General features: G+C 34.0%; 1 protein-coding gene across 3 annotated transcripts in view; it reads right to left on the reverse strand.

The window, feature by feature from the left end:
- Positions 1 to 25,224, reverse strand: part of LOC126758729 (low-density lipoprotein receptor-related protein 2) — a 466,647-nt gene that overhangs the window by 35,662 nt on the left and 405,761 nt on the right. For all 3 annotated transcript variants that reach the window (XM_050473095.1, XM_050473093.1, XM_050473094.1), the window contains exons 3-4: positions 12,001 to 12,165; positions 9,513 to 9,644 (exon numbers count right to left, since the gene is read on the reverse strand). In XM_050473095.1, the coding sequence (XP_050329052.1) occupies positions 9,513 to 9,644; positions 12,001 to 12,165 (297 nt within the window). The remainder of the gene's footprint in view (positions 1 to 9,512; positions 9,645 to 12,000; positions 12,166 to 25,224) is intronic.

A 25,224-nucleotide genomic window follows, 5' to 3' on the forward strand; every position in this document is an offset into this window, starting at 1 on the left:
AAGTGCAACATGTTTGCTGTAGTTAGTTGCAGCAGGCGACATTTCTGTGCGCCAGATAATTGCATGCAACACAATGAAGTTGGACTGGTGTGGCAAGTGGAGGTATGCATTTATGTAGGTGTGTGTGTGTAGACAGGATATGTAAATGCATGTAGGTACCGTTATACATATATATGAGTGTATTTGTGTGTATAGCTGTTTACACAGTTGTTGTTGATGTTTGTTGTTGATTTACTGTTGGCCGGCTTCCCATTGCTGCCACAGCTGTCTGCCACAAGCACACATATATCAACATAACTGTCTCACTTGTCGCTGTGCATTTGTTGTTGTTATTGCTGTTATTGGCAACTATCTGTGCAACCGAACTTATCAGCAACACTAAAGGTAAACACAAGCAATCCGTTGTAAAGCACCGTTAAGTTGCCGCACCGAGTTGCCGGAAATTTGGCTTGTCTTGTCTTGTCTATTTGGCTGAGCCCGAATAGTTCATCAACGAGCAAAAGTTTATTTATTCAACTCATCAAAAAGCAATTCGTCGTCTGGACGTCTGTGCGGGCCACTCGCCTGGTAGTGTGGGTGTATTTTTGTATGTGTGTGTGTCTGACTGCAAGTGCAAGTTTGCCTCAATGTGCAAGTTATTTTTGGCTCCTGCACTTTCTTTATTACCATTTGCCGTTATGTATGGCTAAGTATAGCATTTACTACAGCCAATCTAAAGAGCGTCTTCCACCGTCTGTCTGTGCTTTGGGAATAAATTTGTTTGATTGCTTTGTGAGCATTTATGTCTGGCTGTAGAAAAAGCAAAATGAAAGCTAAGAAGTAGAAATAAATAAGAAATCGCTGTTTAAAGTTCTTTCCTTGGTAAATTTTAGAGAAAAGTCCGGTTGAAACATTTAAACTAATGTTTACACATACATATATTTGTTGCATGTACGAAAAGTAGTTAAACCATGTGGGCTAGTGACCCAAGTACTAAAAGTTTTCAATGAAGTAAAGCGCATGCGGGTTAACTGTTTCAAGTGTTTATTTCTGTATACAAACATATCACTGTGCAGATGGATGCTTAGTAAAATATTAAGAGCTTTTACAGTACTTTTATTACATACTACTCTGGGCAAAAAATAGTAAGACTTTTTTAATTTAAATTTCGCCCGAAAACCCATTCGTCGAAATATTTTTTTCTATGTTGGTATGATTGTCAGTGACATCTGGGCCAAAATAAGTCTGAAGTATATAAAGGTACTTTTGGCGATTTTTATGATGAGTAAAATTATTCAACAAAGATTTTCCATTAAATTTTGTGTGCGGTATCAAATTTCTGGTGCTGAAATATTCAGAATGTTGGTCATAATTTATTGTCGCGAGAAAGTGCTTTTGATTGGTACAAATTATTTAAATAGCGTCGAGAACGCGTTGACAACGAACCACGTCCTGGAGGGCCATCAGCATCAACTGATGATCAACACTTCAATAAAATAAAGGAATTGGTGCTTGAGAATCGACGATTAACAGTCAGAGATCTTACTGTCATTGATGGAATATCCGAAGGATCAGTGAAAATCATTTTGAAAGATCATTTGGGCCTAAGAAAAGTGGCGATGAGATTTGCTTACGACCCAGAAAAAGACGATCAATCGTGGGAAAGGTGACTTGAAGACAAAAACCATGTCAAAGCAGATTAAAAACCAAGTTTATGTTGGCTGTTTTCTTCGATCGTCGAGGTGTTCCTTCCGACCGGCCAAACTGTCAACAAGATCACTATTTGAGTGTCATGCGTCGTTTGCGCGAAACTATTCGTAAAAAAGGCCGTAACTATGGTCCGATAACTCTTGGTTGTTACACCACGAAGGCTATTCCGGAAGATGACTTTAATAACTCTTTCCAGGATTTGAAAAAACGTTGATACAAATGTAATGGGGCCAAAAGCGACTACTTTGAGGGGCCGACATAAATTTTGAAGAGTAAAGTTTTGAACAAAGTCTTCGTATTTTTTGCTCATAGTAGTTAAAGGCACAGAAAGGCTTCCTGGTAAGCTTTTGTCATTCCAAAGCGACTAAAATTTGTGCTTTCAGTCGTTTTTTAACATGTTTACTTCAGATAATAAATATAAAATTTTGTTTTATTTTATTTCTTTTGTTTGCAGGTAATTTGTCACCACTGCATTTCTGATGGGAAATATGCATAAGTAAACTCATTCCAAATCATTCTACTTTTTTCAAATAATAATTTATTATCAAGTAAACAGGAAGACCAATTATCCAGCTATTAATTCATATGTGATTTTGACGAGTCTTTCTTAATACCTTAAGTGACCAAAGCGACCCTTAATGTAATTTTCATGAATTGAAGTAAACATTTTTAATTTTTTATGCTCTTTTTCTCTCTGAGATATAGCTATCTGATAATCCATAATCATATTTCTAAAAATTCTGAAGGTTATTAAGTATTTTTCCACGATTAAAGTAAAAATTATTCATACCGTGTCTATAACTATATTAGGTTTGCCAAGAGATTGCTTTACTTGGTATACTGTTCCATTTTTGAAATATCTCGAACATGCGTTAAAAATCTACATTTCTTGTGCGTCTCTTTTAGTATATTTCCTTGATTTGAAGCATTGACTTCACTTCATACAAAACTGTCGATTTTTGTGCCTAAAAAGGTCTTTTGCATGGAATTCTTCTTCGATATTTTAATATGAAGAAAACCTCAGCAAAGCCATCATATATTGAATTGAAATTGAAAATTGTCAAAAGTTATTTACACGATTTGGTGATTTTGTCTTCGAAGAAAGTCTTCTTGATGACTAAAAAAATTTTGAAGATAAGGAACTGAAAGCATTCCTCGATGAAGATTGTTGGCAATTGCAAGAAGAGCTGGCAAAATCTTTGAGAGTCACTCAAGCCGCCACTTAAAAAAGTTTAAAGGCAGTTGGATGCATTCAATACCAATTGGGTGTCACTTGAATTAATACCAAGAAATGTTTAAAGGCGATTTTGCCGGTCAGAAATTCCGCTTGAACGCTACAAAAAGAAATTGTATTTTCATTGGACTGTGTCTGCTGATGAAAAATGAATGAATATTATTATGACAAAACCAAGCGCAAAAATCAATTGTTTATGGCCAACTCGCCAAATCAACCGTATAGCTGAATACCCATGTCACCAATGTAATGCTCTGTATTTGTTGGGATAGGACGGGCGCGTTGTATTGTGAGCTTCTAAAATCGGATGAAACCATTAATGAGTAACCTTACTGACAATAATTTATCAAATTGAAGCGAGCGACTGTCCGAAAACACAAGAAATTTGCGACTAGGCGTGAATCAATAATTTTCCATCATGACAATGCTCGAAGCTTTGCCTCACCAGCCTTGTGGCACAGACTTCGTGCCTTTTGCTTACTATTTGTTCTGGTCGTTGCAGAACACCCCCACTGGAATACGGTTCACATCTTCACATCAGAACAGGGTAAAAAAATTGCGTTCATTCATTCGCAGTGCTTTGGGATGGGATCCACAATTCGCCAGAAAGATATGAAAATAGTATGGCTTTTGATCAAATTCATGATTACTTGTGACGAGACGTGAGCTTATGGATAAGACGTTGAGAATCAGTAATCCAGCGAATGGTGCCCCCAAAAAGGAGCCGAAACTGAAGCGACACAAAATCGTTGAAGTTACTGAAGACTATTCCGGATTATGTGAATTTGGATGAAGTACTGGAGTGCTTGTAAAGATTTATATTAAATTACGTGAAAAGTATTTTTTTTTTGTTGGTCCGGGTCAAATTTGAATTAGTTTTGAGCATAATCATGTACTCCGACAAGTCTAGTTTAAATGAATGATGGAAGAGAATTTCTAATAGACTGTCGGTGCTGAGAAGTACTATAGTAATAAAGTCAGTACTACACTTCTTCTTTTTTTATCAGTGTAGACACCGCTTACCACCGTCAGTATTAAACGTATAGCCTTAATATCGGCTTTTCAGAATTCGTTCGAAATAATCTCTTTCATTAAATAGTTTTGCAAACATTTCTGTAAAAGTGGTAAAATTTAACTTAAATTTAATCTTTAACTTCCTTAAGCTCTTATTTTCATTATGCCCTCCAACTTTATTAAAAAGTAACAAGCATGCGCAAATTACTCCTAATGAAAGCAATAAAAAGCCGAAAGACAATTTTAGAATTCAAAATAAACTTTACAGCCCATAATGCCTGAGCAAATTTATCACCTTTACCCGCGCCAATAGATTGTAATCTAACAAATGACAGCTTTCATTAAAAACACAACCATTCATTATCATTTAAACAAATTTTCTTTGACTGTAACAATTAAGTGAAATTTAAATTTATAGCAACGACATGCTAACACCGTTTTATTTGCTTGTGTTGGTAGATGGTGATTGGGGGTAACGGCATGTGGTTAAGTGTAGTTAAACCCGCACGAATGTGTCAGGCCGAGTAAACAATTCACACCTGCTAAACCTTTGTTGGTTTAATAATTTCTTGTCTAATCCCAACAAAGCGGGTTACCAACACATAAACATACATACATATATACACATATATATCTATATTGTAGGTGCTTGCCGGTGTTTAGCGAGTGGCAACTAGTAATAAGATACAAGTAAATAGCTACATACTTATATATAGAAGCAAATAAACAACGCACAAATACAAACAAGCACATATACGTATATATGTATGTAGATAAGTATTTATATGTAAATGAACGTTTGTGTGTTGGCAAGAAGCATTTAAAGGCCATTTGGTTGTCACTGTCTACTTGTGATTGCTTGCCATCGGCGTTTATCACTGTTTGCCTATCTGCGTGTATTTGCCCATTCGCTCCGTTTGCTTGCTTGCCGGCTAACGCAAACAATGAGATGGGCATGCAAACAACCCGGCAGTCTGGCATGGCAGGCTGACAGTCGGACAACTGACAAAGGTAAGCAACGATGTGCGATGCGGATAATTGTGCATGCTTTGGAAAGGCTATACCTATTTGAAGGAGCGCTCATTTTCATTTTATAGCATTAAATTCCGTGGGGTTTAAAGAAAATGATCGTACTGAAATTGGGTTTGAGAAGATTGATTATAATACATACATACATACATATGTACTTACATACTATTTAAAAAGTAAATATTGTGTGTTGGTTTAGTGGTGATATTTGAAGAAACTGATAATTTGCATTGAAATAGTTCGAAATTTCTAAATTTTGGAATACAATATAATATTCGGGATCTCGAAATTTCGGGATTTATATAGTTTAGAACAACAAGTTGCTTCGAAACGCTTTTAAAATTTCCAAATCTTTGAGTTAGGTATCGAAATTTGGAATGCGGAAATTTCGGGATTTAGGTTTCGGGATATTTTAAGAAACTGTTAAGCTGCAAAAATTTGTTTTGAAAATTGTTCGAAATTTCTAAAATTTGGAATATAATATAAAATTCGGGATCCCGAAATTGCGGGATTTAGTTTAACAATAAGTTGCTTCAAAACGCTTTTAAATTTGCAAATCTTTGAGTAAAATATCGAAAATCAAAATGCCGAAATTCGGGACTTTGGTTTCGGGATTCCAATTCAAATTACAATTTATTTTTATTTACTTTACGATAGAAAACATTTTTTAAATTTTTTTAAATTCCAGAAATGTAGCTTTGGATTATGACATTGTTTAAAGCACTGACACAATCAGAGAAAGCCAACACATCTGTATGTGCTCGTTTGTATGTATGCATGTATGTATGTATATAGCGTGGGTGCGACATTAATTAATGTGCTCTATTGAAAAGCTTTGTCTGCTTAATGGTTCTCTCCTCCAAGTGACATATATATGTAAATTTATACACTCTACTTACCTACATACATATGTATGTACGTATGTACATATGAATACGTGTACATATGTATGCACATACATACATATTTATATAGTATGTGTGAATATGTACATATATTGAAATTTGAGATAAAGTTGAGGAAATATGTATATTTAACTTAGTAATTTACTTTAAGAAATTGCTAAGCTGAATAAATTTGTGTAATATCAAACATCGGGATCCCGAAATTTCTGAATTTAGACTTCGGGATCCTGTTTTTAAATTAATCGAAACCGAAAAAGTTGTCTAATATCAAACATCGGAGTTCCAAAATTTCGGGATTAAGACTTCGGGATCCCGATTTTAAGTTTTATTTTTATAAAAAAGTGCTTTTGGAAACTGATATGACTTAAATCACTCCCAAATCACATAACGTCTGTATTTTCTGCCCTCTGTTGCCAAGCTCTGTCTGCTGATTGGTTCCTTACTCCAAGTCTACAAATGCACACACAGACAATTTATTCAAGCGTTTTACAAATGCTTACCGAATTTACATCCATTCACTATGGCAGCCAGCTTCGATCGCTGAAGCGAAATGAGAGGCAACACCCATTTACATTCTTAAATATGCATGTATGTATGTATGTGTGCATAAGTGAGTAAATATTTTGCTATGGAGCATATACATACATAGGACATACTCATACGTACATATGTATGTATGTATATACACATGTGTTTCTATTAAATTACTTCTATGCATGTATGTATGTATGTATGTGAGAGCTTACTTGTTATATTTACTTTTACAGTCGCCGCAGATTTTTTTCAATTTCCGCGGAAATATTGAAACACGTGTCTTTTCATCAAAGCTCACGCAGTTTGTTTAGGCTTTGAAAGTGAGTGTTTAACTGAAAATGTTTGTTTTTGGTTCAGCAAATTTATGACTCTCAACAAGCTTTTAACCCAAGTCTAAAATTCATTTAATTTGAGACGGAGTGAAAGTGTGTTGCAAGTGCTGAGCTGATGTATGTATGTCTGTATATGGGTACTTAAGTTGTTGTATTAAATTACCAAAGAATTTATTTCAAAATTAATAAAAAATTACATTAAAATAATAATATCAGGGCTCAAGGAACGAAATCAAAATAAATGATAATGAAATATTGCAATAAAAATCAAGTGATAATCAAACTAAACGAGGCAAGCGATGTGAAGAAAAGCGATTTTATATTTAATTTTCGCGTCACTCAAACATGAAAATTAATTTACATGCGCTTTTAACTTGGCGTAACAGCGAAAAATATGATAGGATTATACAGCTTTTAACCTCTTTGAATTTTGAAATCAAACAAAAATTATCAGCAACAGAATTGATAAATCAAAGTAGTTACGATAACCCTTTTTTACAGCTAATAAATTTTAAAAGCTTTGAAATCTGTCTGTTCAAAAAAAAAAAAACAAAATGCGAAAATCTGCATTTAAATTGATTAAGTTCAAAGGGCGTATACGTAATCTAATTAGGCGCTGCCATTACAGGGCTGGTCGGTGGCGTATACGTAATTTTTGCTTTGTATGTGGCAGGAGGCAATGTGGTGGGAAAATAATTTAATTTTGAATGAGTAAAGTGCTTTCACCATTATGCACTTTTACGTTGCTAAAATTGTAGCATGCGAAAATATAAATGGGGAGTTCAAAGGGAATGCCTTTTAGTTTTGTTTTTTTGCATTTAAATGATTTTATACGCTTTTAGCTTACAAGCAAAATAGTGTGAGTAGTTGTTTTTAGAGTTGCCATTACAATTTATGCAAAGTGTTGCTATTAAAATAATTTGATTAATCGTAAAAACTTGTAAAAATGGTGATAAAGCTGTGACAGTTGCCTGCGAGGTTGAGGATTTATGCAATTTATTTTTGTTGCTGAAGAATATTGCGATTCACTTTACTTTTTCCTTTAAATATGTCAGTATTTGTGCTAAAAAATAAATTTTTACTGAGAAATAAATTTATTTATGAAGCGGCGGCGTATACGTAATCTTATGCTGATTTAAATCAAATTCATGCATGACGGGGCATGACAAGGCGTATACGTAACTTTTTGAATACAATTACTATGAATTATTATGTACTTCCTTGAAATGAATTCGGTCGTAAACAAGCTTTATTAAACAGGAAAAACCTTAACCGCTGCTAGAAGTCCTTCACAAATATAAACATTTTCATACAAAAACTTCACCTTCATACAACACTTTGTATGGTAGCTATATGCTATAGTGGTTCGATCTCAACAGTTTCTTAGGAAGTTCCAGCACTGCTTTGGGTAATAAACCACACCAAATTTCGTGAAGATATCTTGGCAAATAAAAAAGTTTTCCAAACAAAGACTTGATTTTGATCGTTAAGTTTGTATGGCAGCTATATGCTATAGTGGTCCGATTTAAACAATTTATTCGGAGATTTTACTATTGGCTTGGAAAATAATCTATGCCAAATTTCGCCACGATATCTTGTCAAATAAAAAAGTTTTCTAAACAAAAACTTGATCTCTATACGTCAATTTTTATCACAGCTATATGCTATAGTAGTCAGATCTGAACAATTTGTTCTGCGATTTTACCGCTATTTTGAGGAATAATTTCTGCTAAGCTCTGTACAAAATATATATTCAAATAAAAAAGTTCTCCATACAAAAACTTAATTAAGATCGCTCAGTTCAGAGTTTATTATTTTGCGTCAACAAACAAAGTAATAAATTAAAAATTGAATGATTTTCGCTTTCCCTGAAAACCTCCCACGAAAAACGATTTCCTCAGAAGAGTCTAGAAATGAAAAGTATGCAATTTATAAAACAAAACAGGCAAAACAGAAAATCACAACTTCTTTCTAACATCATTCAACTTGCTATTGTTCTATGCAACTGTGCCACAGACAAACACATCTACACAAATGCTCTTGATTTTTACACCAAAAGTGAGAGGTTTTTATTCACAAGAAGTGCTCGTTTGGAATGCAGTCAAAAAAAAAAAAAGAAAAACTCGCGCCCTAAGTCCCGTCTCACAACTTTGTGAGAAATTTTCATTTCCAAACTTCACCGTTTTGCCTTGGAACGTCACCCTAGCGCTGGAAAGCTGAATAGTCGCAGCGTCTTTTGTGTGCTCGTTGTGCGTTTTGAGCAATTGGGAAAAGTTGAAATTTGGCATAATAATCAGCAGCAGCAGCGACAGCAATGCCACAACAATAACACCAACACAGACACTGCGCACAACAAGCGTTTGGCGCAAACCATTTGTTTTGCGCATTCAGCATTCAGCGAGTAAATAATGAAAAGTACAATAACAACACAAAATAAGCACGTAAACAATATGCAGCGAAAGAATTCGAAAAGTGAAGTAATAGAAGAAAATTTCGGAAAGAAAACAAGAAAAACAAAATACATAAAATATTAAGCTGAAGTGGTGCTTTGCCTGCACAGTTATTTGCATAATATGAAAACAGCAATAAGTTGAGGAAAGAAAGCATGCTGACTTTTGAAATTCCGAAATACATATTTGTTTAGTCAGACTTTTGCCAAACCGAACTGAAAGAAAAATATTTCATAATTCTATGCTTTGTTGTATATATGTATGTGAACGCATAAATTCTGAATATTTCGTATGTAAATTAATTTTTAATAAATCTTCTACTCACTGCACTGCGACTCGTCCGATTTGTCCTCGCAATCGTCGGTCATATCACAACGAAAATGCGGCGGTATGCAGTAGGTCTTGTTGAAGACATATTGACCGCAGTTGATTTGGCCCGCCTCACACTCAGGTGGCGCTGAAAATGGAAAATTTAAATTAATTTATTAGGAGAGAGAGAAGATGAAAAATAAAAGATGACGTGAATTATTAATACTGAACTAAATTATAATAATTATAAATATTAAAAAAAAGAAATAAGTAATTTAAATAAATGTTGAAAAATTAAACTGAAATATTAATTATTGAAATAATTTATTTCAATTGAAAATATTAAAAAGACTTATGGAGGTATGCACAGAGACTAGAAAGCATCCAAGTCTTGAACCAAAAACGAGATGCTGGAGGCTCTAAACTAGATAAAATTTGCTGTAAAGTTTGTTTTAGTGTTTTTATGAATATTAATTTTAATGGACAATTGAAAACTATCAGCTTCCTATCTCAACTGACTGATGAGATTTAGTTCTACGTAATCAAATAGGTCGGTATAAGTTCTGCTTTCTCCGGACTGGATAAGTAAGCGAAGCAAATTGGTCTGGTAGTGAACGAGGGCAAGACGAAATATCTTCTGTCATCAAACAAACAGGCGTGACAGTCATACTTTGACCTCGTATAGATAATTTTGTATATCTTGGAACCAGCATTAACACCAATAACAACGTAAGCCTCGAAATTCAATGCAGAATAACTCTTGCCAGGAGGTGGTACTTCGGACTGAGTATGCAAATGAGAATTAATGTTCTTTCTCGACGAACAAAAACAGTTTTTTTCTCAGCATATGAAAATAGATCAAACAACGCCATATACTATTTCTTCTAATTCCAATTGACAGACTTTCGAATGGACTGTAAGCGATAAACTGAATGCAGAACATGAAAAGTGTCAGCAGTCAGCTGGAAAGGCTATATTTTATATAAAAATTTTCATTGGCAATATCGAAAGAGTAAAACTATCACCAAAGATTATTCTATAGGAATTTTTAGAGGACGATATCGCGAAAAAAGTGAACAGATTTGAAGGAAACCCAGAAGCGGTTTCTTAGCGACCGTTTCATAAGTCAATGAGAATTATGTCAAAACCGCATGAATTCTGTTCAGAATTGTTTCTGCATCTGCTATATATTGCTTTCAATAATATATTGTTCTGAAACTTGAGCTGAAGTCCTAGAAAAATTTGTGTAGTGTAGAGCTACCAACCCGTGCTGAGCCCAATTTTACTGCAAAATTTGTATCGAAAGCTGGAATATATATATGTACGTTCAATTATTAGATTCTAAAATATTTCTAAATTTATTTTTTTCGCTCTGAAACTTTTTAGCTCGTCGGCAAGACTACGTTGTGGTATTTTGTGGGAAGTCAAAGTAGTAAAAGAGCTGGTATTTTCAATTTCCATTTTGGAAAATCCATCGGAATTTAGTACTAACCAATCGAATCATTCTTAAGAGAAGTTCTCAGAAAGATTTAGTTTTAAGAATATTACATTTGCTATAGCAAAATATACGAATTTTAATTATTTACTATTTTTTCACAAAAATCTTTTGTTACCTATTGCAAATCACTTGATGTTTTAAGTTTTGAATATTCCTTTCCTTTATTGGTTATAGCTGAATTTAAATATTACAATTTTTTAATTTGAGAATTTCTCTGAATTTTTGCCTAAAATAATTAATTAATTTTTTATTTATTTTTTTTTTTTATTATAATATTTTGAAATTTAAAAAAGAAGTATAAAAAATAATAGGGCTTAAACCTTTTATGAAAACGTAAATATTCCAAATAAATTGCTTTAATAAGAAATAAAAATGTATGAGACTTGCAAAAAAAAAAATGCACTAAAAATTAAATGAAATTTGTATTTGAAAATTAGAATTATTCCTTTTTTATTATTCTTCATTCCATCTTTTGATTTGAAATATAATTTTTTTACAAAAAATGTTTAAAAAAAAAATATGTAATGAATAAAATTTTTGAAAAATATTTTTTATTCCTTTTCATTTCATCTTTTGATTTGAAAAATATTTTTTTTTACACCAAGTTTTTAATTAAAAAAATTTTTAATCAATATATTATTTGATTTTGGCTTACGAAATAAATTTAAAAATTTTGGAAAATATTTTTATTTTTTCTTTAAATCTTTTGATTTGAAAAATATTTTTTTTAATAAAGTTTTTTAGTTAAGAAATATTCAATCAATATTATAGCTAATTTTGGATTACGAATAAAATTTAAATTTTTTAGAGATTATAATTTTTATTGAAATGAAAAATTAATTATTGTTTCGAATTAAAACATTAATTATTTATAATTTTCCAAAATTTAATTTTTAACAGCAAAATCGGCATTAAAAATTTAATAGTTAATTTAAGTCAATAAAAATTATTTGTAAAATTCCCAAAACACAAAGTAGCAATTTGTTTTTATTGTTGTAGTACTTACGACACGATTGCTGCTCATCTTCGCCGCCTTCGCAATCCTTTTGATAATTGCACACCCACAACGACGTTATGCACTTGCCATCGTTGCAGCGAAAAAATCCTCTGGGGCATGGCACATTGAATGCTGAGACGGACCCGCTGCTGCCGTCGCGGGCACCGAAACTCACTGCAAGTGGAGAAAAAAGACAAAAATTTGTTTAAAGTAAATAATTTTATGGTGATGTGGTAGATTTACTAAGATTGAACATGAAAAAAAGTAAAAAAAAAATTGTAAAGATTTTCAGAAACATTAAACAAAAAAAAAAATAATAGAAGAAATTTGTCAAGATTTTCAGAAATATTAAAAAAAAATTAATTTAACAAAAATTATAAAGGTTTATATTTAAATTTTTAAAAATAGTGCTGAAAAAATAAATTGTGATTAATATTGTCAATTAATAGACTTTTCTCTTAGTGAATTTTCGAGTTCCGATAACGGCATCGCAATCATGAAAACTTTCGGAAATTCTTCACATGTCAAGCCAACAACAAAGCAAATCAAATAAGAAATATAATCCCGATATCTCTCGCATTCCAATTGCAGCGCGCACACCCTTGACCATTTTTGCGCTTTCTGCTTTCGGGTTGTGTCAAGCAGTACGGCTTTGTTGTTGCAAATATTTGTTAAGACATTCACTTTATAGTCGCTCCTTTGTGTCCATTCAACACTTATTTACGCAGCTATAAATTTACTGCAACATTTATGCGCTTCCAGATATGACGAGTATGACCCCATTTATGGCGCGCTGCGAAGCCACTCTTTCACAAACCCTCTGCCTCTGTATCTCCAGCTAGCACCCATTTAGCACAACTATTTGTCACAATGCATTTCCCTATAACTGCTTGCATGTATGTGTGTATGTATGTATTGGGCACCACAGTAATGCCCTGCTTGGCTGCTGTGTCGGCGACCTTCCAAGGACGAGTCAGCATAAACAACAGGACAATAACTATGACTTTACTTGCTTCAAAAGGAAAATATTTAAAAAATTCTTTCACTGTGCGGACTTGATATCGCATTGCGTTACGCATTGTTGTTGCTGTTTGATGCTGCGCAAAAGCTCTTGGCATCGCTGTTGTTGTTGTATTGTGTTGCTGTTAAAAGCATTTTCAGTTTTTCTGCTGCAGCAGAGCGCAAATATAAAGGCGGAATGGTAACAAAATATACAGTTATGTATAAATAAATATATATATCTACGCATATACGCACTTAGTAACGGTATTCATGCACATAAATACTTGTGTGTGTGTGTGTGCAAAAGTGCGCTCGTGTATTTTATGATTACATGGCAGCATGCTGCAAAGGAAGTTGAAATGGGAGCAAAGGGCTGTAATAAAGAAATACCAAAACAACAACAAGTAGTCAACAAAGAAATGCAAATAAGAAGACAGAAATAGTGTAAAAGCTTGCGCTCTGGCGCTTTAGTCTTCAAATTTAAGCTGCGTCCAGCGCTTGTTGGGTATTTAAACCCTTCCCTGCATGTCTAACTAACCCTTCTCACACACTTTAAAGGGCGCGCATAGACCATGCGAAAGGCCAAGGCTTCTACGTATCTGCCGGTTTCATTTTTGCTCACATTTTCCCTCACCATTACAATCAGTTTAGCTTAAATTGTTATTGCTTATGTTGCCAGCATTCCATTGTTATTGTTTGTTCGTTTTCTGTACACTTTCTCACTTTCGACTGAGCGCATAAAAATTGTTGACTTTCTTGTGCTAATCTTCTGCTACAGCAAAGCTGGCAATTTCATGCTGGCAATGCTTTTTAACGGTGCAACCTGGGCTCCGCTACTTGACTTTAAACAATTTTTATGAATAACGGGAAATGAAATGGTTGATGGCGTTAAAAGTGATATGAAGAGAAGGTGCGAAAATTTTTACATCACGAAATCGTTGGTTGTAAGTGATGAAAATACAAAATTACTATAAGTTACCGTATAGTAGAGGACTTTAAGAAAAGCTGGACAATTTATAAGAAATATAATCATGTCTCTTTGGCAACGCTCAATTTCTTGGCTCAATTTATCTGAGAGAAAACCTTTAGAAATGTTTTTGCATTTTGCTTTTTCGATAAAAGTTGTATTTCTGGAGATTCCATAATAAAAAATAGACAATTTATGGGATTACATGGGTTTATGGTTTCCAAAAAATCGAATTTTTATTGTTTTATTAAATTGTACATTCCTTTAGAATATTGTTCTGAATTTTCAAGTTGATCCGAGTAACAGTTTCGGAGATACGGCATGGAGAACTTGTGCGCTCGAGGCTAGCTAAGCTAAGTGCGACGTTTTTAAGCGCGTTTTTCTCGAAACTATGTTTTTGAAGTCGGTTGGCAAGATTTTTCGAGATCTACTCAACCGATTTCATGAAATTTTACATAGGCTTTTGAGATACAATTCACAAGGACTTGGAGGAAGGTTTTTTTCGATTACAACAATTTGAAAAAAAATTTTAATTTTCCAAAAATCCACTTTTCAGTTTTTTTCCTTCGTCCAAGTTTTAAGTTAAGATTTTAACTAAAAAACGTATTTATTCACTTTAGAATATCCTGCGCATCTTTTTTTCGAAAGCTCAACAGAAATGGCGTCGCAGTTGTTGAGTTTAAAATATTTTTTTCCAAAAATTTCCGAATTTCTTTGTTAGTAGTGTATGTTTGTCACAATAAAAATTCAAATAAAGTACTTAAATTTTTATATGAGAAAAAACTTGTTGAAAAAAGGGTATTTTTTACCCGAGGAAACTCATGTAAACCCGTTAGAAATTGAGTTGTCCCACATGTGCTGCCAGTGTTTTTGAATATCTGGTATAGTGTGTTCGATTCGCTATTTGTTCATGTTTTATTAATGTGTTTCGTGTAATGAAACAGACGTAGACTTAGCGTCTTTGTAGATCTTGCATTACATTTTGTTTGAGATAAATACACTGTAAGAAATGTGCAAAAATATCAATATGCAGCGTCTTCCAATAGGTATGACGTGTATTGACAGCTCATGGCGACCATGCTTGTTTACGGATTTGCGTCAAATTTTGCCAAACTGTGCAATAAGTTTTGCCCTTTAATTATCTCACCTTTCACTTTGGCACAGCGCTTAGAAATTGTCCAAGATTACGCAAGTTCAAGTTCTACGCAAAATCCGAAAAATGATCTTTTCAGATGAGGTCAATTATTGGCTTAATGGCTTCGTCAACAAAAAAATTTGTCGTTATTGCGGTCATGTGGTTCAGAAAACGCAGTTGCATTTCCAAAAATATGCTATTTGGTGCGGATTATGGTATGGCGGCAACACCGGTCCTTTTTTCTTTCGAAGCGGACGGTCTTTATTAATTTTATAAACATGGACAAATGGCCTGCATAGTTTGGCGGCGCATTAATTTCGAGAAAATATCCCAGTCAAGTGGTCGCCAAAAGACAGCAATTTCCAGGCCTAAATAAGTTTAAAGCCTCACCAACTCGTAAAAGCAAAAGAAGACAAGCCCTGTCTTAGAAAGGATTGCTAAGGAAGTTCGTTGATATCTACAGCTCTGCCCCATAAGAGTAGATGCCACCAAGTAGCTTATTTGTGGAGGGATAGAAATTGATTGTATGTAGATTATTTACGGATATTTTTTTATCGGTACCCGAAAAGGTATATTAAGTTTACCACGAAATTTATAATGCCCCGAAGGAACGGCGGAGACCTTTTAGAACATATCTGTATATACATGTAACTGATCAGATCGTCTGTCGGTATCTCTGTATGTCCATATATATGCGAACTAGTATAGTTTTTGATATATGGATTGAAATTTTGCGGACGTCTTTTTCTCGTCCTGAATTGATTGAGTTAACCCGAACAACACTTAAATATATCGTTTCGACCGATGGATATAGAAAAGTTAAATGTTGAATTTGAACTTTATTCTCTACTTAGAGAACTTATTTTTTGAAAAAGTAGCTTTACTAAGTATTTCTATCTCTCCTTAGTCTTTCTACTCTGAACTGAAGTTATCTTGATTAAACAAAAAAAAATTAAAAAAAAAGCTAGTTTTCTATCGCTTTTATTCTAAAACTCAAAGAGAAATGATCGACTGAGTGAGAAGCATTCTAAATGCAGGTAATTTTTAGCTTAGTTGAGGGAGAGTATTTCTGTCCGGATCAAATTTGTTCATTTGAATATTTTTAATAAAGTTTCGTTAAATATGAAAGCTTAATCCCGAGCCTTTTGCGAAGCTTCACACTGGTAATGGAAGTAGTGGCATATTTGCTTTCAAAATTCCATACCCCGTGGTTTTTACAAAATTTATGATTCATATCAAATAAAATTCACACTATAATTATATTGTATCAAAAAAACAAAATAATAATGTATATATTTGCATTAATATGACTAATAAAGGACAACAGGATGTACATATATTGAGTCAACAAACGGAGAATATAAAGGCGAGCAGTCAATCATAATAACAATAAATTGTGGCAAATTGGCCCTTAGCACGCATACAAACGCATTTGCTTGCAGCAAATAAATGTGACTAATGCTGTTTGCCGCACACAACTTATTCAATCAATCCATTACTGCAAACGTATATGGTACTTATGAGTACACACTACATATCTCATACCAGTATAAATCCACACTTGTTGTTTTTGTTTGCTAAACGAAGTTGCGCGTGTGTGTGTGTTGGCACGCGCCATTTGCACTGTGAGTTGCAGAAAGGCCCTCAAGGATATAATAATTAATTTGCGCTGTTGCTCAGCGAGTTACTCTTGACATCAGACTAGCACGAATGCCATATTTCTAGGAGTACGTGTGTCCACACGGTTCTGCGAAAAGTGGATGGTTCTTATTCCGCCGGTCATACTTGTCAACATAGGTACTCAGTGGTGGAAACACAATGCTTGGCGTGCAAATATTTGCCATAGTTAGAATGAAATGTGGTCGCACTATTCTGCTGTTGTACGAGAAGGAATGTCAACTGGTGGCAACAAAGTAGCAGCGCTCTCACGCAGTTAGCCCAACAGGGTTAACCAATGTAAGCAGACGATTTAATTACTAGTATTCCCATATTGACTTTGGGTGTTAATTACTTGAACGCACAAGCCATAGAAATATTTGTGGATATATATATTTCAATGTAGTTTTTTGAAGAATCTACGTTATTAGTGTTTTAATAAATCTTGAATTTATGAAAAAAATTTTAAATTATTAAGTTTCTATTGTACTGTGGAGTTTAGTTTAAGTGTTTCGAGATTGAAATTATTATAATTACATGAGAATTTTTTGAGTTCTGCTATAATTGTTCCAAAGTAACCCAAATTAGAGTTCCTTTAAATTTATATGGCTTTTGAAGTAACATATTTTCTCCATTTTCTCCAAAATGGATTTCTCTTCATCTCACTTCATGGACCATTTTTTTTTATTTTCTCCAAAATTGATCAATCTTGAACTTACATATTGGACTGATGTCAAATAATTTAGCTTTTGTTCTTAACCTATATTTTCTCTGTAGCAGTCCAGGCTAATTTATATATATGTATATTTTCTATCTCGAACAAATGGTACCCACTGATGAGATTTTTCAGATTTGAAATTGTTTCTCTATACCATCCAAAAATGGATTAGACTTTGGCTTGCTTTTATTAACATAAAAGGAGACTATTGTGAGGCCAGTATTATGTAAAGATTTGTATTGAAATATATTTTTGTCAGTCCGGGTCAAATTTGATCAGATGTTATTTGACATTTTTTTGTTTTGTATTGATATGCGCGAAAATTTAGGTTTTTTGTTGGTTCTGGTCCTGTATTGAAATACGGGAAAAATTTTTGTCAGTCCGGGTCAAATTTGATCAGATGTTATTTAACATTTTTTTTTTTTATATTGATTTTGAATATTAAAATAGGCGTTTTGATTTTTTGTCAGTCCGGGTAAAATATCAGATAAACTTTGACTTTTTTTTTGGAAAAATTTGGGTTTTTTGTTATTCGGGGTGAAATTTGATCAGATGTTATTTGACTTTTTTGTTTTGTATACGCGAATTTTTTTTTTGAAATACGCAAAAACTTGGGTTTTTTTGTCAGTACGGGTCAATTTTGATCATATATTATTTGACTCTTTTTTGTTTTGTATTGAAATATGAGAAAATTTGGGTTTTTTGTTAGTCCGGGTCAAATTTGATCAGATGTTATTTTTCGTTTTTTTGTTTAGTTTCCGTATATTTTAGTCACATTTTATCATTTTATATAATTGCATGATAGATCATACCCAAGTTTGAAAGTTCACATTTATGAAGATTTTTCTGTGAAATTTACCACATGACAGATGGCGCTCAGTTATTTTCCCAAACAGGCCACTTATTATAGGAAGTGTATCACTTTTGGGTAGTATAAATCTTGAATTACTTGTTATGTTATATTAGTGAGAGACTTTCGGATAATTTTACATTCGTCAGAGGACGCTATTGTCAAATTTTTATAAAATATTGCACTTATGTCTTTGGGGTATGGTAAACTTGCGTTTAAAATTCATTTGCTTCTAGAAACATCTGTACCAGTCAGATGGTCGTCAAGATCAGGCGATTTAACGCCTCTAGATTATTTCCTCTGAGGGTATGTTAAGGGGGTATTCTACTCTAGAATTTTGAAAAATTCGATTTTTTTATATATTTAAAGTTTAGACCCTTAAGAACATATCCTCCAAAGGATTTAGAAAAATTAAAATTATTTTAAGAGCTACAGTTACTTTAGTGACGCAGTACCTAGTCCGGTTCGGCCGTATCGAATTTTTTATACGCGTTTTTCTCGAAACTACTTTTTTCCACACGGTACCGGCATTATCTCAAGTTCTATATAACCGATTTCGTTGAAATTTTGTGAAAGAGTAGAATATCCCCTTAAGTCAAAGGTTCAAGCCAATAAACCAGCAACGCTCAGGGAGCTTGAAGACGATATTCAGCGCACTATAGCCGAAATTTCAGCTGAAATGCTGCTAACGGGTACCTTACTATACGGAATGAAGTACAAAGAATACCAGATATGTGGGCACAATATTTAGTATATTTTCGAGTCTTTTTAAATACATTTTGGAAATGAGTTAAACTGATATGTAACTGAACAACTAATAACGCTTTCTAGGTTTTTTAAGCTTTTAATTTAAATTATTAGGTCTTTAACTATAAAGGTTAGGGTCCCAGTAAACTATAACATATGAACAACTATAAATTTTACAAAATTTTCTAACGATATGGCAACTACGATTTATAAAATACCTGAAGCAACTCGCACAATTCGATAAGTGGGTGTCAGCGTGGCAGCTTCAGTATCATAGCCACATGTCACATGAGAGCGAACAAACAATAAATGCAAGTAACAACAAAGAAGAGTTAAAAAAGCTTATAGCATTAAATAACAACAACAAAAACACACAAAATACTTGAGAGCATAAAAACTAACGTGCGCTCGAATGCGAACAGAAATAAACTCATGTGAATGAGTGCGCAAAAATGCATTTCAACGCACGAACAACGAAAACGAAGTAGAGAATGAAGTAAAAAATAAAATAGATGTTAAGTGTTAGAGCTCATACGGATTGGTAAGTGTGAGCATGTGTGCATTGACTCTATATACTAGCCAATAGACTATTGTTGCTGTTGCTGCCACTTGTTTGCCATGTGCGTGGGTATTTATGTGCTTGTGCCACACCCCATCAATGGCGGAAGTACACAACTTTAAACTGTTTACTTGGAAAAGGATAACGGTGATCTTAAATAAAAGTGTGTGTGCTTATTCATACATATGTGTGTATGATTGTGTGGGTATGTTGCGAGATAAAATATCATAGCTTGAGGACAACAATGAAGGCAATTCTCTTAACTAGGTCATTGGTTAAAGAAAGTGTTTGCTACGCGCTTTAAGGGATAGAAAATATATTTAAACTATTTTTTGAGAATTATTTATCATGATGATATTGTTCACAATTTGGACATTTATATGTATTTTTATGTATGTAATTACACCGAAAAATGTCACTGTTTACAATAACTGACAGCTCCTACACTCAGAGTACACATTCATTAGACTTCATAGCCAATTCTCATCTGGTTTATGAAATTATTGCGACATAAGCGCCACTTTTCGTCACCAACTTTGGAATCGATATAGAAGTATATTCGATATTGCTGCGATTCAGTGGCTATCTGTAGTTGGAAATTTGATTCATGAATCTTGAAATCTCAAATTGACTGCTTTTTAGTGCCAAAACTTGTCATTCTAACGCCATGTAGTGTAGCTAATCGCACACAAATATAACGCAAGATATAAATGCATCTATTGTGAAAATAGGGGATCCTTTTCACAAAACTTTATAAGAGTAAATCTTTTAAGCATTCATTTTTCGGAATCCTTTTTTTGGTATACTCTTCCATCTTTGCATTTTAAACCAATGAATGAATTGTGTGCCAGCGCTTGTAACTATCTTTTTGAAAAGCAATTATTTGTGGATTCGCACAGTGAATTCTCGCATCTGCTACGCTTTTGTCAAAAGCTCCCCTGCTTTGTTGGCAAGCATAAGGAGGATACAATAATGAAAGGCGAAAATTCATTTTATGCATCACTCATAGTTTTTAAAGCCCTTACTCCCCCAATATCAATAATATCAACGCCCTGCATCGGGCACCATACATATGCCCCCTCCCACAAAAGCCGATTTTCATCGAGCTTGTCATAACTGCTCCACCAGCCGCTTATCAGTTGCATTGCAGTGGCACTTTGTATGGCACGCCGGTCGGATGCTATATTCCGTTTGAAATGCTGGGCTTTCATGCCACTGCACATTCACGGACAATGCATTGACCAAAAACGTTTATTGCATTTTTGTGCATATTGTCTGCTGATGCCAAAGACTCTGTGGCGACGCCAGCTGACCAGTTTCTGGTATGATGCGGTTCAATATGAAGCTTTGGTGTGCAGTAAATCGAAAGGCGTTCAGGTTGCATGCAACGCAAAACCATCTCCTGGAGCCACCGCAAATAGAATAGAGACTCCGGCAAATATATTTTTCGTCCCTCAGACCCCACGGCAGCTGATATTGTTTGCAGCTTTTTGAGTAATGCTGCCATTTGTGGAATTCTCTTTCACCTTCACGGATTCACAAATATAAGGTATCGCCTTTTGATTTCATCCTTCATGTTGCTTATTAACTTTTTCGCTTTCGTCTTAATCTTTCTTTCTTCTCTGATGAATAAATTCCATTATAACTTTTATTTCATTGCTTTCCTGTGCGGCGTGCGCTTTAAAGTCTCCGCTTTCTACTTTCCATTTGCAGGGAATTGTGAGAATTTCTTCAACTGATAAACGCTTTTGGCCGCTGGCATATCGCAGAAAAAACACTTGCCTGCCGCTTAGCGAGCCAAGGAATCCAAATAATGCTCTGCCGTTATACTTTCAATTTTATTGCATTTATGTAAATTTTTCCGGCAACGAGCCAATATGAATATAAAGGAGCCATATGCGATAAAGGGCGTCATTGGATAAGAAAAATATTGTTTTCTCGTTTTTTTTGCATGGTATGCAGCGGGATTGCGTTAGCTGTGATAAGAAAGCAGTTCGCTTGAAATATTCTTTAAATTTAATATCAGTATTATGTAAAGGACGAAGCTAAGTGAAGTGAAGTTCAGTTAAGTTAAGTGAAGTTATGGTAACTTAACTTAATCATTTTCTTAAGTTATATGTATATGGTTTATCCTCAGAGGCGATGCGTACCTGCTTAGGAGGGTATATCTGCAACCATCAACCAACAAAGAGCTTACAAAGGAGCTATAGGTAACCATTGAAAGTGTGAAAGACTTATTTTTTGTTCAACAATAATTTTGAGCCACTAACGGTGGTGCCAAAAATACAAAGAACAGTTGAAGAGACTAAGTTGTCAGGGTTAAGGCCGAAAATAAAGATAATAATGCTAATGTGGGCCGGAGCATTATTATCATTGGCGTTCGTCCAGAACACCAGCGGACCCCGAACGGAAAATTCCCAGATCCTAAAGGAGGCGGGTACAAGCCCGAAACGTGGCGTTGGAAGTGCTATTAAACAATTCGGGTCCGTCAACGTCTTGCACAGATGCCTGAGTTTTGTTCCCATTGCGGTATCTAAAACCTGGCAAAACCGTGAAAATGCTTCGTGATACCAGTTTTCTGCACACTAAAGAATTTGCTAGGTTAGATAAATATTCAATATAGAGGTGTTATATATGTAAGTACATAGATTTGGTTCCGATCTGTTTAGTGAGGTTTTGATGGCACTCTTCTAAAAAAAAACCGAGAAAAGAGTTTTTAAGAGAATTGAGAGGTTATGTCCACTTTCGCAATTAAGAAAATTCTTTACTATATCGATAGTACATAGATTAAATTTGAAGTCCTGCCAGCAAATAGTTTCGGAAATATGAGTGTATTTGTAAGAATTTTACATCTTCGGGTAGTTGCCTCTAAATTTTATGCTCGTTTTTCTCGAAGCACTGTTTTCCGCAACGTTCAGAAACAGTTCTTCTCAACAGTGAACAGAACGATTGATTTTCACACGACGTTCCTAGTTATACATATTTGTCACATAATGATGGAAGATATAAAATTTTTGCTAACAATTTCGGGTTTTAAGCTAAGTTAAGTTAAGCTAAGTTAAGTTAAGTTAAGTTAAGTAAGTTAAGGTAAGCTAAGCTAAGTTAAGATAAGTTAAGTTAAGTTAAGTTAAGTTAAGTTATTTTAAGTCAAGTTAAGATATTTTAAGTTAAGTTAACTTAAGCTAAGTTAAGTTAAGTTAAGCATTGAGTTAAGTTAAGTTAAATATTGAGTTAAGTTATATTAAGTTAAGTGTAATTTTTTCATAAACATTGACTTATTTGGGAAACTGTCATTTTGTCAAAAATCTAAATTTGAACTACTTCTGCGATCAGTACTTGTATTCATTTGTAGTAGTATTACAGTTTGTGGTTATTAAGTTTCAGATTAGGTTAGGTTAGGTTAAATGATAGATCGGCCCGTTTAGAACTCTTATCATATTGATGACTTTTATGAATCGACGAAGCGTCTTGAGGCGATCACAAATTTGTTGAGGCGGCTAATGTCAGATTCGGCTATATCTCCTTGTTCGGCGAAGGTATGACTGCTGACATTAATTTGAACAGAAAAACCTTACCGTCAGAAGTATTTTTCCGGAGATCCTACTGGAAATCTACTACAGGATCAAGTTAAACCGAAATTAGAATGAAACTAAATCGCCGATTATTAAAGTATATAAAATTCAGTTTATGCACATTCTCTTTAATTTATTAATTAAATACATATATCGACTATCCAAAAAAATTAGCAAAAAACAATTTTTTTCTGACATTCTAGTTGAAGTAACCCATTGTATTAAATTAATCCCATTATTAGCGATTAATTAGATGATTAAGTTTTGGCCTGGACATGACATTAATATTTATTATGCAGCTCTGCTGGTAATTTAGCGCAATAGAAAGTGATTAGAAATTCATAGAAATATTTAATTGCGAATATTTTTGATGACAAACACCAGTGTCGGGCCTGCTACTAAATCAACTGTTTAAATAGTAGATAAATAATAATAAATGTCAGCAACTAAAGCCTGGCAGGTAAATAACTGTAATTGATTGGCAATATTGTGGTCTTAAAGCTTATGGCAAATCTTCAATTCGTTTGTGTTTGCAATTTATTTCCAATTAATCGAACATTAAAGCGACAACATTAAAGATATTAAAAATTAAGCTGCACAAATGAGAAGGCTTGCGGCAAAATAAACACGGTGTCTAAATAAATGGGATTACTGGAAATTAATAGACTGCATGCGCATAAATATTTGCTTTGAGGAATGTCAATGTGCAAATACAAGAGTATATGCGTGAGGCTGTGTGAATGCCGTTATATGAGCATATATATTTAACGAGCATAAAAATGCACTAAAATTTATGTCACACTTTATGAGTCCGTGTGTGTGTGTGTGAAATTATGTGCAAGCAAATAATTACACACACACACATGTGCAAAAATAAACATTGTAAATATTTGTGAGCGCCATAAATTATTAAATCACAGCGAAGCGCGAATTATTAATGCCATCAAAGTAAATAAATTATGACAATTCGCGTGCAACACGAGGGGTTATGCGGCACAGGGGCGCAGGTGGCGCTGCTATAGGCTTTAAAGCCGCAGAAGTATGTGGGTATTTATGTAAATATAACGGTCAAAGTGCAAATACAAGCCAAAAATACTTTAATTGTTACGATAATGTTTACACACACACTGATACTTATATGCACATGTGTATGTGCGTGTGTATGCCAGCATTGATTTTAATGTGGTCATATTAATATTAAACGCTTACGACAAGCTTTTCTGGGTTGATGGCCAATTTGATTAAACGAAAATTTATTAGTTTGACACTGCCAATTAAGCGAAAAAAGAGCGAGAGGGGGAAAGAGAGGGAGGGGCAACCAACATTTGTGGTAAAGAAGTGCGTATAAAATATACCCAAGGGCTGAGTATTCGTATATTTTTGCACACTGATAAGAGAAAATATGTATAAATGTATACTAGGGTGTTCGTTATTTACCAAATTGATATTTTTTAGCTGACGACTCTTGAAATTTCAGGTTTTTTCCGAAAACAAAATTATTTGAAGTAAAGAAGCGCTTTGCTATGCCCTGAAGCGGGTATATTAAGTTTGGCAAGAAGTTTATAACACCCCGTCGGAAACGCCGATGACTTATAAAATATGACATATAATTGATCAGCATGACGAGCTGAGTTCATTAAGATAGGTCCATCAGAACATCTCGGAATCTGTCTGTATATGCGCGAATTAGTCACTCAGTTCTTGAGATATCGCTCTGAAATTTGGCACACGTTCTTTTCTCTCCAAGAAGCTTTTTATTTGTTGGAATCACCGATATCGGATTACTATAGCATATAGCTGCCGTACAAACTGAACGAACAAAATTAAGTTGCTGTATAAAGAAAAATTGTAATTGACAAGATTTCTTCTTGAGTTTCGACATGAGTTATTTTATAAGGCGCCGCTAAAATATCTGAAGAAATTTTCCAGATTTGACCACTAAAATATATAGCTGTCATACAAATTGGCGATAAAAATCAAGTTCTTGTATAGAAAACATTTTCATTTGACAAGATATCTTCACAAGA

This window comes from Bactrocera neohumeralis, chromosome 5 (assembly GCF_024586455.1).
Source record: "Bactrocera neohumeralis isolate Rockhampton chromosome 5, APGP_CSIRO_Bneo_wtdbg2-racon-allhic-juicebox.fasta_v2, whole genome shotgun sequence".
Lineage (NCBI taxonomy): Eukaryota > Metazoa > Arthropoda > Insecta > Diptera > Tephritidae > Bactrocera > Bactrocera neohumeralis.